Source organism: Sphaeramia orbicularis, chromosome 22 (assembly GCF_902148855.1).
Source record: "Sphaeramia orbicularis chromosome 22, fSphaOr1.1, whole genome shotgun sequence".
Classification (NCBI taxonomy): Eukaryota; Metazoa; Chordata; class Actinopteri; order Kurtiformes; family Apogonidae; genus Sphaeramia; species Sphaeramia orbicularis.
The window spans coordinates 7,372,893-7,390,120 of NC_043978.1; the positions used below are offsets into that span (position 1 = coordinate 7,372,893).

General features: G+C 46.2%; 2 protein-coding genes across 10 annotated transcripts in view; both read left to right on the plus strand.

Moving 5' to 3' along the window:
• Positions 1-17,228, plus strand: part of LOC115413570 (HEAT repeat-containing protein 5A-like) — a 54,678-nt gene that overhangs the window by 28,134 nt on the left and 9,316 nt on the right. For 4 of the 9 annotated variants that reach the window (XM_030126522.1, XM_030126521.1, XM_030126520.1 and 1 more), the window contains 14 exons: positions 14-177; positions 277-382; positions 1,758-1,963; positions 2,216-2,375; positions 2,456-2,645; positions 4,154-4,317; positions 4,575-4,601; positions 6,311-6,455; positions 7,177-7,359; positions 7,458-7,700; positions 11,125-11,303; positions 11,735-11,803; positions 12,141-12,320; positions 16,907-17,141. In XM_030126522.1, coding sequence (XP_029982382.1) covers positions 14-177; positions 277-382; positions 1,758-1,963; positions 2,216-2,375; positions 2,456-2,645; positions 4,154-4,317; positions 4,575-4,601; positions 6,311-6,455; positions 7,177-7,359; positions 7,458-7,700; positions 11,125-11,303; positions 11,735-11,803; positions 12,141-12,320; positions 16,907-17,141 — 2,251 coding nt within the window. The remainder of the gene's footprint in view (positions 1-13; positions 178-276; positions 383-1,757; positions 1,964-2,215; positions 2,376-2,455; positions 2,646-4,153; positions 4,318-4,574; positions 4,602-6,310; positions 6,456-7,176; positions 7,360-7,457; positions 7,701-11,124; positions 11,304-11,734; positions 11,804-12,140; positions 12,321-16,906; positions 17,142-17,228) is intronic. The other 5 variants (XM_030126524.1, XM_030126525.1, XM_030126527.1 and 2 more) reach the window with 3 other exon arrangements.
• LOC115413898 (HEAT repeat-containing protein 5A-like) overlaps positions 1-17,228 on the plus strand; it is a 51,756-nt gene that overhangs the window by 26,506 nt on the left and 8,022 nt on the right. Inside the window, exons 14-27 of the mRNA XM_030127036.1 lie at positions 14-177; positions 277-382; positions 1,758-1,963; positions 2,216-2,375; positions 2,456-2,645; positions 4,154-4,317; positions 6,311-6,455; positions 7,177-7,359; positions 7,458-7,700; positions 11,125-11,303; positions 11,735-11,803; positions 12,141-12,320; positions 16,022-16,054; positions 16,907-17,141. Coding sequence (XP_029982896.1) covers positions 14-177; positions 277-382; positions 1,758-1,963; positions 2,216-2,375; positions 2,456-2,645; positions 4,154-4,317; positions 6,311-6,455; positions 7,177-7,359; positions 7,458-7,700; positions 11,125-11,303; positions 11,735-11,803; positions 12,141-12,320; positions 16,022-16,054; positions 16,907-17,141 — 2,257 coding nt within the window. The remainder of the gene's footprint in view (positions 1-13; positions 178-276; positions 383-1,757; positions 1,964-2,215; positions 2,376-2,455; positions 2,646-4,153; positions 4,318-6,310; positions 6,456-7,176; positions 7,360-7,457; positions 7,701-11,124; positions 11,304-11,734; positions 11,804-12,140; positions 12,321-16,021; positions 16,055-16,906; positions 17,142-17,228) is intronic.

Genomic DNA, 17,228 nt, shown 5'->3' on the forward strand with positions numbered 1-17,228 from the left:
TCCACGGTTTCAGCTCCACGCCAGCAGTGTAGGCGGAGCCTCTCTGGACAATGACCCCTTTAGTCTGTGCAACCCCGGCGACGAAGCTCCCGCTTCTCTTCCTCCTCCCATCGCTCTGACCGCCGCGGCCGTCCAACTCTTTGGGACGCTGTTCCCTCACATCATCTCCGCTCAGAAGTAAAAACCACATCTGTTAACGTTCACCAGGATTTCAAGACATCTGTGCGAATCCTCATCCCTGAACGCACTGAACGTGTCCTGTCATTTTCCCGTCAGAGTGAAGATCCTGGAGCAGTTTGTGGAGACGGTGAACCAGGTCAAAGGTCAGCGACAGCAGACAGTCCAGACCCACGTGTGCGCTGCCCTCTGCAGTCTGCTCAAGGTACTGCACCTTTACCAACTTAAGGAGGCGCTCCCATCGAAGCAGCACTCACACATAAAAGAGCCACAAGAATAAAGTACATGTCAGATAGAACAATGGACACAGCAGTTAATTAAAGACGAGTATCGACGAGTCTAAAAAAGGATTTACAGCAGGGGTCTCAAACATGCGGCCCACCAACGGTTCCAATCCAGTCCCTGGGATGAATTTGCAAAGTGCAAAAATTCCAGTCAAGGCTGTGGAACTCATTTTAGTTTAGGTTCCACATACAGACCAATATGATCTACAGTCAAATAATAACAGCAGAAGAACCGACAAAAAAGAATGACTCCATATTTTCTTCTCGGTTTGATGTGAAAAAAATATTACACCATGCCCATAAGTAATGACAACTTCAAATTTTTGTCTTTGTTTTAGTGCAAAAAATAACATTAAATTATGGAAATACTTGCTTTTATAAACTATCCAAACAAAAACGTATGTGAATAACCTGAAAAAACTGAAGTTTCTTAAGAAAAGTCAGTGCAATTTTAACAATATTCTGCCTCAACTTATCATTTTTATATGTGCATTATGGATCAGATTTACAAAGATACTAAACACTGAGGAAAAGGCAGAAAATAGTTCAAATTGTGCTGAATTTTCTTTAGACTTTTCAGGTTGTTCATATTTGTTCAGTTTATTCACATTTTTTTGTTACAGAATAGTTTGTAAGTATTTTCATAGTTTAATGTTATTTTTTGCACTAAAACGAAGACAAAAATTTGAAGTTGTCACTATTTATAGACATAATGTAAATTTTTTTTTTTTCCACATCAAACTTAGAAGAAAATCTGGAGTCATTCTTTTTTGTCAGTTATTCTGCTGTTATTATTTGACTGTAGATCATATTGGTCTGTATGTGGAACCGGAACTAAAATGAGTTCCACAGCCTTGACTGTGGAATTTTTACACTTTGCAAATTCATCCCAGGGGCCGGATTGGAACCTTTCATGGGACGCATTTTGCCCCCGGGACGCATGTTTGACGCCCCTGGATTAGACTCTCTATATGATCAATGTAATGTGATATTGATCAGAGGATCAGTGTAAAGGGGGTCAGTGTCATCAGGGTCCATCTGTAGGCCTACATCTGAACATACATGAATATAAACATATAAATGATGGGGCCTAAGACGGTGCCCTGAGGGATCCCATTATCAATGTAATGACACAGATTTCTGATCAATAATAATCTGAGAACTGCATTGATAAGACCCTGATTAGAGTATTAGTGTGGATGGAAACAGGGTCAGAACCAGTCCAGTCCACCTGTCAGCTGACTCTGTTCAGACCGTGTACAGGTTTAGTGGTGGATCAGGTCCGTGTCCTAACAGGGTCTGGGTCCTCAGCTCCAGGCTGGTGTCCGTGGTCCTCTGGGTCCAGAGGACGTGCGTCCCCCCGCCCTGTCCCTCCTGTCGGGGGCGCTGGAGAGCAGTAGTCCTCTGCTGCGCTGCCTGGCGGCTGAAGGTCTGGCCCGTCTGGTCCAGGTGGTCAACGACCCCGGCTTCACCGTGTCCGTGTCCCTGCTCTGCTTTGACAGGTCAGTGGGCAGGGCTTAACAGGTGGGCGGGCTTTAACAGGTGGACACAGCTGGACATGTTATGGGTCTCATATGTGTGTCTAAAAATAAACGAAAACTAAAAAGTAAACTAATAGAATATAAACTGTATCTAAACAGTGTGTATAAGTCTATAAAAATCGTGCATCTGTATCTGATTAAATATTGAATTGTTTGTGTCTGATCAGAGCATCATCGTATGTTTCCTAAACTGACTGACTGTCCACGGTTCAGGTTGAAAACGGCGAGGGACGCAGCGTCTCGCAGCGGCTTGGCTCTGGCTCTGGGGGCACTGTACCGCTACGTGGGCGGGATCAGCTCCCCTCAGCACCTGTCCACCTGTGTGGGCGTCCTGTTCACCCTTAGCCAGGACAGCACGTCCCCAGAGGTCCAGGTGGGTCCGCTTCAGCCACCCCTCAGTCCAGCTCCAGGTCCACCCGGGACCCGCATTAACTTCCTGTCCCTGTCCTCCAGACCTGGTCCCTCCACAGTCTGTCTCTGGTGGTGGATCTGTCTGGGGGTCTGTACCGGGTCCACGCAGAGCCCTCCTTCACGTTGGTGCTCCGCCTCCTGCTGTCAACTCCGCCCACTCACCCAGAGGTTCACCTGAGTCTGGGCCGCTGTCTGCATGCGCTTACCACCTGCCTGGGTCCGGATCTACAAGGTAAGACCTGGTCCAGTGGAACCCTTTATCTTCAGTTCTACTGTGAGACTGACCCGTAGAACCATCCATGGAACCACTAATAGAACCATCCATGGAACCACTAATAGAACCATCCATAGAACCATCTATAGAACTACTAATAGAACCATCCATAGAACCACTAATAGAACCATCCATAGAACCACCAATAGAACCATCCATAGAACCACTAATAGAACCATCCATAGAACCACCAATAGAACTACTAATAGAACCATCCATAGAACTACTAATAGAACCAGCCATAGAACCAGCTATAGAACTACTAATAGAACCACCAATAGAACTACTAATAGAACCAGCCATAGAACCACCCATAAAACCACCAATAGAACCATCCATTAGAACCACCAATAGAACTACTAATAGAACCATCCATAAAACCGCCAATAGAACCATCCATTAGAACCACCAATAGAACTACTAATAGAACCATCCATAAAACCACCAATAGAACCATCCATTAGAACCACCAATAGAACTACTAATAGAACCATCCATAGAACCACTAATAGAACCAGCCATAGAACCACCAATAGAACTACTAATAGAACCAGCAATAGAACCATCCATAGAACTACTAATAGAACCAGCCATAGAACCATCCATAGAACCACCAATAGAACTACTAATAGAACCAGCCATAGAACCATCCATAGAACCATCCATAGAACCAGCCATAGAACCATCCATAGAACCACCAATAGAACTACTAATAGAACCATCCATAGAACCACCAATAGAACTACTAATAGGACCATCCATAGAACCATCCACAGAACCATCCATAGAACTACTAATAGAACCATCTGTTGAATCACTAATGGAACCATCCATAGAAACATCCATAGAACTACTAATAGAACCATCCACGGAACCACTAATAGAACTAACCATAGAACCATCCATAGAGCTACTAATAGAACCATCCATAGAACCACCCATAGAACTACTAACAGAACCACCCACAGAACCTCCCATAGAACCAGCTATAGAACCTCTAATAGAACCATCTATAGAACCACCTGTAGAACCAGCCATAGAACCACTAATAGAACCATCCATAGAACCATCTATAGAGCTACTAATAGAACCAACCATAGAACCACCCACAGAACTACTAATAGAACCACCCACAGAACCAGCCATAGAACCGCCCGTAGAACCAGCTATAGAACCACTAATAGAACCATCCATAGAACCACCCATAGAACCATCTATAGAACCACCTGTAGAACCAGCCATAGAACCACTAATAGAACCATCCATAGAACCATCTATAGAACCACTAATAGAACTACCTATAGAACCACCTATAGAACCACTAATCTGTTGGGTTCTGTGGCTCATATGTTCATGTGTTTGTAGGTGACGGTGCAGCCGGTCTTCGGTCCAGTGTTCTGCTGGGTTCTGTTGGGTTCTACTAGGTTCTGCTGGGTTCTGTGGCTCATATGTTCGTTTGTTCGTAGGTGACAGTGCGGCCGTTATTCGGTCCAGTGTTCTGCTGGGTTCTGCTGTCATGCAGGGTTCTCCAGACTGCCTGGTCCAGTCCAGAGCTGTGTCCTGTCTTCAGCAGCTCCACATGTTCTGTCCTCCTCACGTGGACCTGTCCGGCCTCGTACCTGCACTCTGTGTGAGTAGCCCCGCCCTTTGACCATGGCCACCCCACCTGTCCCACCCTCCAGTCCATCAGTGTCTCTGTATCCTGTCTGTCTCCTGTTGACCACGCCCACCCCACCTGTCCCACCCTCTGGTCCATCAGCGTCTCTGTCTCCTGTCTGTCTCCTGTTGTCCTCCATCCTCTGGTTCCAGTTCTATTCACTGTTTTCCAGCAGGTTTCAACATCGACAACATATGAACTGAAGGTTGTTTGTGTGTTTGTTTTTTCAGGAGATCTTATTGGATTATTCTCTGTTGGTACGTCCGGTCAAGCATGAAGCTGTGTTTCTGTTGTGTTCAGCTTCTTCCTCTGTTTCCTCAGTTTCTCTGTTCATGGACTGTCTTTGTCTCTGTGTCCATCTGTCCTTTTTATTGGTTTGGACACTTTTATCATCTGCTTTTGAACTTTGTGTTGCAGTTTGACATCTCAACTCACCAACTCCTGCTCTGTTTATCCACATCCTTTAACTCACCAACTCCTGCTCTGTTTATCCACATCCTTTAACTCATTAACTCCTGCTCTGTTTATCCACATCCTTTAACTCATTAACTCCTGCTCTGTTTATCCACATCCTTTAACTCACCAACTCCTGCTCTGTTTATCCACATCCTTTAACTCATTAACTCCTGCTCTGTTTATCCACATCCTTTAACTCATTAACTCCTGCTCTGTTTATCCACATCCTTTAACTCATTAACTCCTGCTCTGTTTATCCACATCCTTTAACTCATTAACTCCTGCTCTGTTTATCCACATCCTTTAACTCATTAACTCCTGCTCTGTTTGCCCACATCCTTTAACTCGCTAACTCTTGCTCTGTTTATCCACGTCCGTTAAAGCTATACCGTATGATGTGGCATTTTTACACTTTTCTTTCGTCATCTTAAAATGCTCCTAATAAGCGTGTCAAACTAAAATGTAAAAGAAACTCAAAAATGTTTAATTCTCATATATTGCTCATATTTCTGATAAAATTCTGACAAATCATTTTATTCGGTCCGAATGAAACAATTGGCCGAACTTGGCTGAGCCTCCTGTCAATCATCCATTACGGCCGTCCACCATCCGATCCATTATTGCCGTCTCCACATCCGATATGGGTACCCCTGAATCTGACGCTTCAGTCGTGCTGCTTCTCCTGTCACTATCCACGCACAGTCTCCTGTCTAAGGATGTGTATGGCTAGGACTCAAATGCACATGTGGAAGGGAAAAAACGAATTTATTAACAGAATCAACAACTGAGGGGAACAAACAGGAGTTTGATGAATGAAGGATGGAGATAAAAGTCTAGAAGTCTGGTGTACTGGACTAAACAGACAGGTCTGCATAAAGGTCAGCTTTTATGACTGTGGGACTCATACAGGTACATGTACTTGGTGTCACACAATGTAGGATGATAAATGTATGGACTATGCAACCTCAAATGTCCATGGAAAATTCGGGGAGGCCGTGCGTTCACAGTGCACGTGCCCATCGCCTGGGCACCTCATCTCCATGGTCCAGTGAAGACACTGGCCCAGCACTGCACAGACCAGACCCTTAAATTCAGGGTCTACTGATGAAACAGGAGCCGCGGCAGGTGGATGATGTGTCTGATTACTGAGGGAGGGATCCACGGACACACCAAAGCGGTCCGGACCTCCACCTCTGCTTCCACCGCGCATAAGGGGAGAGGAGGAAAGCGTTAGAGCTCAGGCAGGGGGAAGAGGGTGGGGCATTGGAGGGAGGCGGGTTGTTCATGTTCAAACTGTTACTAAGTGTTGTGAGAAATGCCACATTGGTAGGTATATCTTTAAGACGATTTTATCTGTTTCCTCTGAAAACTAACATCGGATCCGACACATTTGACGTTATTGTCATTTAAGTTCCTTCTGTTTTGTTTTATTTTTTAGAGTTTGATATTTGATCTGTGGGTTTGTCTTTATCGTCCTCTGTGTCTTTAACTTCCTCTGTCTTTCCTCCAGACTCACCTGTCCAGTTCTTACCTGTCTTTACGTGGTGCTGTCGTGGCCTGTTTGCGTCAGTTGGTCCAACGTGAAGCTCTGGAGGTTTCACAACTGGCTGTGACAGTGGTTAAAGAACTGAACAGAAGAGACAACACACAACTGGGTAGGACACACAGACACACACGGTTACAGACAGACGGACGGACGGACGGACGGACGGACGGACGGACGGACGGACGGACGGACGGACGCACATGGACACACACACACAGAGACAGATAGACACACACAAATACACACACACACAGAGACAGATAGACACACACAAATACACACACACACAGAGACAGATAGACACACACAAATACACACACACACAGAGACACACACACACAGAGACAGATAGACACACACACAGAGACACACACACACAGAGACAGATAGACACACACAAATACACACACACACAGAGACAGATAGACACACACAAATACACACACACACAGAGACAGATAGACACACACAAATACACACACACACAGAGACACACACACACAGAGACAGATAGACACACACACAGAGACACACACACACAGAGACAGATAGACACACACACAGAGACACACACACACAGAGACAGATAGACACACACACAGAGACACACACACACAGAGACAGATAGACACACACAAATACACACACACACAGAGACAGATAGACACACACAAATACACACACACGCACACAGACAGACAGACACACGCACACATACACAAACACACATACACACACAGTAACAATCGGTAACAGTTTAAAGGTTAATCTGATTGGTCGGATGGGGCTCCACCTCCTTCCTGTTTGTTTGTTTGTTTGTTTGTTTGTAGATGTGACCATAAAGGAGGTGGGTCTGGAAGGAGCCCTGTTCACTCTGCTGGACCAGGAGTCCGACCCGGGTCTGAGGAGGGATATCCAGGAGACGCTGGTCCACATGATGACGTCCAGTGCCACCACGGGGAAACTGGGACACTGGCTCAAACTGTGCAAGGATGTCCTGTCGGCATCCACAGGTGGGCAGGGCGTCTTTAAAGGGGACTACCCACCAGGGTTTAACCCCATCAGCCTATGGGTCACATGACCAGACTGACCTTTGGCCTTTGACCCCCAGACTGCCGGACCCCCATGGAGGCCAGTCAGGAGGACGAGGAGGAGGCGGACCCCGGCCGCGACGACGACTCGTCTGTGTTCAGAGCGCGCTCAGACGGCGGCGGCCCCTTCACAGCGCTGCGTTGGGCCACGCGCCGCTTTGCCATGGAGTGTGTGTGTCGAATCATCGCGCAGTGTGAGAGCGCTGACCCCGCCCACTTCGACATGACGCTGGCCCAGGAGCGACGCCTCCACGAGTCCACGGGTAGGTGAACTGGAGAACCGAGAACTAGGACGTTTACTGTCCACGGACAACCACGATGTTTACTGTCCACTGAGAACCGGGATATTTGCTGTCCACTGAGAACCGAGAACCAGGACATTTACTGTCCACGGAGAACTCAGAACCGGGATGTTTACTGTCCACAGAGAACCGAGAACCGGGACGGTTACTGTCCACGGAGAACCAAGAACAGGGACGATTACTGTCCACTGAGAACCGGGACATTTACTGTCCACTGAGAACCGGGACATTTACTGTCCACTGAGAACTGAGAACCGGGACATTTACTGTCCACTGAGAACCGAGAACTGGGATGTTTACTGTCCATTGAGAACCGAGAACCGGGACGATTACTGTCCACAGAGAACTGAGAACCGGGATGTTTACTGTCCACGGAGAACCGAGAACCGGGACGGTTACTGTCCACAGAGAACCGAGAACAGGGACGATTTCTGTCCACTGAGAACTGAGAACCGGGACGTTTACTGTCCACGGAGAACCGAGACCTGGGACGATTATTGTCTACTGAGAACTGGGACGTTTACTGTTCACGGAAAACTGAGAGCCAAGATGTTTACTGTCCACAGAGAATCGAGAACCGGGATGTTTACTGTCCACTGAGAACCAGTACGATTTCTGTCCATGGAGAACTGAGAACCGGGATACTTACTGTCCACTGAGAACCGAGAACCGGTACGCTTACTGTCCACTGAGAACCGAGAACCAGGATGTTTACTGTCCATGGAGAACTGAGAACCGGGACGTTTACTGTCCACGGAGAACCGAGAACTGGGACGTTTACTGTCCACGGATAACCGAGAACCGGGATGTTTACTGTCCACGGAGAACGGGGACATTTACTGTCCATGGACAATCGGGACGTTTACTGTCCACAGAGAACCGAGACCCCGGACTATTGTTGTTCACTGAGAACTGAGAACTGGGACGATTACTGTCCACTGAGAACTGAGAGCCGGGACGTTTACTGTCCATGGAGAACCGAGAACCGGGACAATTATTGTCCACGGAGAACCGAGAACCGGGACGTTCACTGTTCATTGAGAACCGAGGACCGGTACATTTACTGTCCACCGAGAACCGGGACGTTTACTGTCCACTGAGAACTGTGAACCCGGACGTTTACTGTCCACTGAGAACTGAGAACCGGTACATTTACTGTCCATTGAGAACCAGGACGTTTACTGTCCACGGAGAACCAAGACCTGGGACATTTACTGTATCCAGAGAACTGAGAACCGGGACGTTTACTGTCCATGGAGAACTGTGACGTTTACTGTGCACGGAGAACTGAGACGTTTACTGTCTACTGAGAACTGGGACGTTTACTGTCCACAGAGAACCAGGAACCGGGATTCTACTGTCCACAGAGAACTGAGAACCAGGGCGTTTACTTTCCACTGAGAACCGAGATGCTGACTGTCCACGGAGAACTGAGAACCGGGACGTTCACTGTCCACGGAGAACCGAGAACCGGGACGTTTACTGTTCACGGAGAACTGAGAACTGGGACGTTTGCTGTCCACAGAGAACTGAGAACTGGGACATTTACTGTCCACGGAGAACCGAGAACCGGGACATTTACTGTCCACAGAGAACCAAGAACCAGGGCGTTTACTGTCCACTGAGAACTGAGATGTTTATTGTTCACGGAGAACCTAGAACCTGGACGTTTACTGTCCACGGAGAACTGAGAACTGGGATGTTTACTGTCCACAGAGAACGGAGAACCAGGACGTTTACTGTCCATGGAGAACCAAGAACCCGGACGTTTACTGTCCACAGAGAACAGGGACGTTTACTGTCCACTGAAAACTGAGAACCGCGACGTTTACTGTCCACGGAGAACCGAGAACCGGGATGTTTACTGTCCACAGAGAACGGAGAACCAGGACGTTTACTGTCCATGGAGAACCAAGAACCCGGACGTTTACTGTCCACAGAGAACAGGGACGTTTACTGTCCACTGAAAACTGAGAACCGCGACGTTTACTGTCCACGGAGAACCAAGAACCCGGACGTTTACTGTCCACAGAGAACAGGGACATTTACTGTCCACTGAAAACTGAGAACCGCGACGTTTACTGTCCATGGAGAACCGAGAACCGGGATGTTTACTGTCCACGGAGAACCGAGAATGGGGACGTTTACTGTCCACGGAGAACCTAGAACCGGGACGTTTACTGTCCACGGAGAACTGAGAACTGGGATGTTTACTGTCCACGGAGAACCAAGAACCGGGACCTTTACTGTCCACGGAGAACCGAGAATGGGGATGTTTACTGTCCACGGAGAACCTAGAACCGGGACGTTCACTGTCCACGGAGAACTGAGAACTGGGATGTTTACTGTCCACGGAGAACCGAGAACCGGGACGTTTACTGTCCACGGAGAACTGAGAACCGGGACGTTTACTGTCCACAGAGAACCGGGACGTTTACTGTCCACTGAGAACTGAGTATCGGGACGTTTACTGTCCACATTAAATTAGATTGAAATTTCTTGATCTTTGGGGGAAATGAAGGTTCCATTTGCACCAAAACATTGTATGACGATAAAAACTAAAAGAAAGTGTTCTATAAATATAAAAACAGAGAATTACACATTAGAAATATGAGTAGTAATAATAATAATAGTAATAATAATGCTAAGAAGAAGAAGAATAACAATATTAGTATATAATAATAATTGCAATAATAATAATAATAATAATAATAATAATTATTATTATTATTATTATTATTATTATTATTATTATATTATCGTTATTATTATTATCATTATTATTATTATCATTATTATTATTATTATTATTACTCATATTTCTCATGTGTAATTCTCTGTTTCTATATTTATAGAACACTCTCTTTCAGTTTTAATAATGATCATGATAATAATATTAAGAATAATAATAATAGTAAGTAATAATAGTAATATTAATAATGATAACAATAATAGTAATAGTAGTAAGAGTAACAATAGTAGTTCTAATAATAATAATAATTGTAATAATAATAATAATAATAGTAATAGTAGTAGTAGTAGTAGTAGTAACAGTAATAGTAGTAGTAGTAGTAGTAATAGTAATAGTAATTATAATAGCAATAGTAGTAATAATTGACATAAAAAGACTCATTTAACAGCAAATAAATGTTGCATTCTGAAAGTTTATATGTGGTTATTTAACCGATAAAATCCCACTGAGGTGGAGGTCAGTGGGAAAAAACAGGTTAAAAGATCAGTGATGACAAACTTAAAAATGTAAAAAAAAAAAAAAACTAAAAACAAACATCAATGTTCCTCAGACCCTGCAGAGTTCCTTTGGTAGAACATCATGACTCAGTGCAGAAACAGGTCCCAGTTCACAGTGTCCTCCCTCTGTCCACAGACTTCCTGGTTCTCCATCTGGGCGACCTGGTCCGGATGGCATTCATGGCGGCCACTGACCACAGCGACCAGCTGCGCCTGGCGGGTCTGCAGACCCTACTGGTCGTCATCAGACGGTTCTCAGACGTTCCTGAACCCGAGTTCCCCGGTCACGTGATCCTGGAGCAGTACCAGGCCAACGTAAGGACAGTCCAGATGGCACCGCTGACCTTTGACCCTGACACTGGACACAGACTCAGACTGACGGCGGTTTACGTTGGATTTTTTTTTTTTTTCTTCATGTGCACTGTACTGTTCTCAGCTGACATTAGACTGACATAAAAAGGAAAATATCATGTACCATCATAAATTAAGAAAAGTTTGTTCATTTTTGGCTCAGTTATCGTACATTTAAATAAAAATAAGATACCGTTTGGATCTTTCTGGGTCCCACCCCCTCCATCGTGACCGTTTGGACTGAAGTCAAATAAAAACTGTCAAATATGGATCAGATTCAGGACCAGGTCTGAATGTGTCCTGGGTCTGAGTCCTAGATAATCAGATCTGGACCAAAGGTGTGAACGTTGACGACCTTTTGACCTTTGAACGGATGCATGTGTGTGTTTGTTCAGGTGGGCGCCGCCCTCAGACCCGCCTTCTCAGCCGACGCCCCTCCTGACGTCACATCCAAAGCCTGTCAGGTGACCGCTCCTCATCTTCCCTAAATGTCCGCACGTGTGTGTCTGTGGTGCCCTCTGACTCCACCCTCTTATCCTCCTCTCTGGCCCTGCCCTCTTACCCTGCCCTCTGACTCCGCCCGCTTACCCCCCCTCTGTCTCCGCCCTCTGACTCTGCCCTTTTATCCTCCTCTCTGACTACGCTCTCTTACCCTGCACTCTGACTCCGCCCTTTTATCCTCCTCTCTGACTCCGCCCTCTTACCCTCCTCTCTGACTATGCCCTCTTACCCCGCCCTCTGACTCCGTCCTTTTCTCCTCCTCTCTGACTCCACCCTCTGACCCCGCCCTCTCCTGTCCAGGTGTGCAGCGCGTGGATCGCCAGCGGCGTGGTCAGCGACATCCGCGACCTGAGGCGCGTCCATCAGCTGTTGGCGTCGTCGTTGGTCAAAGTTCAGAGTGGCAGAGACGGCAGCGTTCAGCTGTACAACGAGGCAGCTGCTACCATGGAAACGCTGTCAGTGCTGAAGGCGTGGGCCGAGGTGGGTTCATACAGAACAGACGCAGAAACGCAGAGCCCCAAACCTTTACAAAGACAGTTCAGCCTTGCTAGAAGTCCCAAACCTTTACAAAGACAGTTCAGCTCTGATAGTTTATCTGTTTATCAGCACATTTGCAACAAAGATACACAGAAATATATGAGAACAGGATAAAAATATAGGAAAACACATGCAAACGCCAATAAATAAAAGATCTAAGATAGATGGAACGACAGAACTATAGAACGATCGATAGAACAATAGATAGAACGATAGGTAGAACGATAGAACGATAGAACGATAGAACGATAGAACGATAGATAGATAGATAGATAGATAGATAGATAGATAGATAGATAGATAGATAGATAGATAGATAGATAGATGGATAAAAACAAAAGTTGTATTAACATTACAGTTACAACAGCGTATTACAGCCACATAAGAAAATAAAAACGGTGTCACTACGAGAATAAAGTTGTAAAATACCCAGATAAAACCTGTAATTTTAGGAGAATAAAGCCATAATATTACAAGAATAACGTCATAATTTATAAACAGGTGTAAAAATATCCTAATTTACGAGAATACAGTTGTACCCACTGGTCTGATAATGGAGAACTGGAACATTCTGGGAGGTTGTACTGTCATTTGGGGTTTATGCACAAAGGACAAATACTGAGACTATTATCCCCGCCCACCAAATACTGAGACTATTTTCCCCGCCCACCAAATACTGCACCATTAGCCCCGCCCAACCAAATACTGAGCCTATTAGCCCCGCCCACCAAATGCTGAGACTGTTAGCCCCGTCTACCATCAACACATTAACATTGGTCGAAGTACTTTGAAGACAGTTCGCACGTTTGGGTTTGTTTCATTATTCTCGTTATTCACAGAAATTATATTTTTCCCGCCTGTTTTTTAAATTATGACATTATTCTTGAAATATTATGACTTCATTCTCTTCATAGCACAAAAATTAATAATATATATGAACCAATGTTGGTGTTAATCATTGACATATGTGACTGCCCCGCACCTTTCAGGCACTAGGGACACTGTCAGTTTCTGTTGCAGATGGCGATGGCATAATTAGTGGCCCATTGACTCTCCCACTGGCTTCAGTCCGAATGACGTGGTGTTTGGTCACGCAGTTCGCGGCCCATTGACTCTCCTCCATGATGCTGTGGTTCCGTCTGAACCTCCTCAGTCTCTAGTTAAAGCTGCAGTATGTAGGATTGTGGCCAAAACTGGTACTGCAATCACATTCAAAATACTGTAGAACGTGGTATCCTCTCCTCCTCCCCCCAGGCTAGGGGTTGCCAGATCCCGCATGAGCGTCCACTACTAGTGTTTCCTCTAATCCTTGCCACCACACCATAAATTTCATACAAAAAAATCATCACCAGACTTATTCTACATAAGTCTAATATATAAAAGGCCAGGACAAACGTCCTGCACACTCAAATGAAAGTTTGCGAAGATTCAGGTGATAGAGAAAAGGGAAATGAGCATTAGGTTTCACTTTTACTACAAACCCCACCACCACCACCGAACCACGGACGCCGAACTACCGCCCCCCGGCGAACCACAGACACCGGACTACCGCCCCCCCCCCCCCCCCTTGCGGACTACTGATCCGCCCCACACACACACCGAACCACAGACGCCGAACTACCAACCGAGCCCCCCCACACACACCGAACCACGGACACCGGACTACTGATCCCCCCCCCCCGACCGAACCACAGACGCCGAGCTACCGACCCCCCCCACCACCACTACCACCGAACCACGGACCGAACCCCCCGTTCGGATTACACAGCACTAAATGAACAGGTCACTTCCACAGAAAACACTGAACTACAAGGAGCTACCATGGCAAGAGACAAGTCCTACAGCAGTACCTGGTCTGTTCACCAGTCCCGGACCAGCAGTCTCTTCACTGGGGCCAGGAGAAGAGACTGCAGCCCGGCCCCGGGAGAAGGGACCGGGTGAAGAGGCCGCGACCCCGGCTCTCAGTGGCTCTTACCGGTGGTCAGACTAAGGCAGGGCCAGCGTCAGTCTTCAGATCCTTCTTCTCTTTCAGCCGTCTCCATGTTTCTAAATCATCTCCTATACATCTCCTTGTTTTATTTCTCACTTTGTCACAATGTATTTGGGAATAATAAGAGTCCTTTTAGGTTTAATAACGTCAGACATTTGTGATCAGAAATGTTGCAGCTGCAGCTCAGTGGAACTGGCAACCTGGATGCTGAAAGGCTTCTGACTCTGTGATTAGCAGACAGGTGATGGGCGGAGCCTCAGACCAAAACACACAATGTCAACATAAACATCATTTCAGGGCTGACACTGACCTGTTCAAATGCAAATATTCTGGCTGGACTACTACTGTCAGTGAGATCAGTATTTGAAATGAACATGATTCCTTAATTTCTGGTGACAGTCAAGGCAATTTTACAATTACTTAGAACATAATTCCTACATACTGCAGCTTTAATTATGTGCAGGGGTTTCGACGTCGTTTGGTTTTGGCTGTGGACATGCCTAAGGAAAATCTAGCCTGTGCTCAAAGTAAAATGAAAACATTATATGACAGGAAATCTGAAATTCGGGTGTTTTCTCCTGGTGATCAGGTTCTGGCTTTATTACCGCTGGTGAACTCACCGTTCCAGGCTAAGTTTCAGGGTCCGTTTTCAGTTTTACAGTGGACTTCAGAAGTGAATTATTTGCTGTCCACTCCGGGATGTAGGAAGAAAAAACAGTTGTGTCATGTTAACCAGCTGAAATCGTACCACCCCCGTGAGTTCCAGTCTTTTGAGGGTGGGGTAAGTGCGCAACAGCAGGACGCAACACCTGCGCTTGCTGTTGCTGCCGCTGAGTTGTGTTCAGCAAATGTCACACCTGTGGTAGAGAATGATGAAGTCCGTTCACCAGATGAAAGTATGTTGTGTGGCAGACTGAAAAATTCTGAAATGCTGAATAATCTTAATCTTTTACTGGGTCACCAGGTGGAGGCTATTTCCCACTATCCTGTGCCGACCACCAAAAAGGAACTCATGCGTTTCCTGGGGTTAGTCGGTTATTACCGTTGTTTTTGTAAAAACTTTTCCACCATAGTTGCTCCCTTGACAGACTTGTTAAAGGCGAGGACAAAATTCATCTGGTCCAACTCCTGTCAGCAGGCTTTTGACAGCATAAAGACTGTTCTGTGTTCTCCTCCGGTCCTCGCAGCTCCCCGTTTGGATCAGCCCTTTCAGCTGCATGTAGATGCGAGTGACGTCGGAGCAGGTGCTGTGCTGCTTTAGACAGGAAGTGATGGCATTGAACATCCTGTTAGTTTCTTTTCAAAGAAGTTCAATGGGTACCAGATTAATTATTCAGTCATAGAGAAAGAAACTCTGGCTCTGGTGTGGGCACTCCAGCATTTTGAAGTCTATCTGGACTGTAGTGTCCCACTGATCATTTACACTGATCATAACCCTATTACATTCCTGAACTCTTTGAACTGTCCGAACCGTAGACTGATGCGGTGGTTCCTGTTTTTACAGGCGTATAGCATAGACATTCGCCACATTAGAGGCTCTGAAAATGTTGTGGCGGATGCTCTGTCTCAAGCCTGATTTTTGATTTCATTCCCCCATCTCTCCTAACCTGCTTGCTTCCATCCTTTCCTCCTCACTCTTAAATTGCTTCTCCAGGCGCCGGAGTTGCTGGGTGGCCGAATAGAGATGGTAAGCTGGTACTGGTTTTAAGAGACCTGGGTAAGCATAAAATCAAAATTGATGCTGAGTTAATGCTTTGAATGTTTGGTGAAACCTATTTTTTTTCCAGACAGTCCTCTTGATGAGAGGCCCTTTCTTTTTGGGGGGGGTGTGACGGCCCCGCACCTTTCGGGCACTAGGGGCACTGTCAGTTTCTGTTGCAGATGGCGACGGCATAATTAGTGACACCTGTGGCGGTCCAGGCCTGACTATATAAGCAGCTCGCCCGTGATGGTCATTGGCTCTCTGGTTGTCTCTGTCTGGTCCGGCTCTGCTCTCACTCTCTCTCTGGTCTGGCCCGGTCTACTCTCTCTCTTGGTCTGGTCCGGTCTGGTCTCGGTGCTGCTGGCTGTCTGATCCTGCTCTGCCCTGCTCCTCCTGACTGGCGTTTTGCAGCATTTTGTGTTTTTTGTTATTAGTTTACTTAATAAACCTTTGTTACATTTTCACCACCTCCGTCTCCAATTCTGGTCACCACCTCAGAGCCGGGTTGTGACACATATGACAGGATGAAAAATAAAAAAAAATAAAGAAATACTGCAGTTATTATGTAGAATATTCGGGGAAAAAGTTTTTTTCATCAAAAATATGTTTTGTTTCTATGACAACCATGTCATTTACAGGGTTAAAATATGACAGTTATTGAATATGGTATCTTTGTTTATGGATCAAGTTAATGAAATACAAAAAAGTCCAAAACAAACTATATAAAACCATTGTGACACTAGTCCAACACTGTGCATATTATGGGATGCAGGTGGTTAGTGTGACTTGAACTCTTAATATCTCTTCTTCTGATTCCTTCTTTTCCTTCCTCCTCAGGTTTACATCGTAGCGATTCAGTCGAGCAGACAGAAGCAGAGCTCTGATAGGCCGTCGGAGCTGTCTGCCTCCCCTGTGACCAACAACGGTTCGGGGGTGGAGTCTGGAGGGGCGGGGCTCCTGAAGCTGGTCCAATCAGACCTGTCAACACTGAGTTGTCTATGGCTGTCTGCGCTGCAGGACTACGCTCTGCTCACCCTCCCACCGGAGTACGCACCCCAGCTACCTGCAGCAGGTGAGGCGGAGGGGGCAGAGCCTATATGGGGGGACCACATTTGGGCTGTTGACGCAGTTCTGATGTAAGTATCTCCTTATTTGTGGT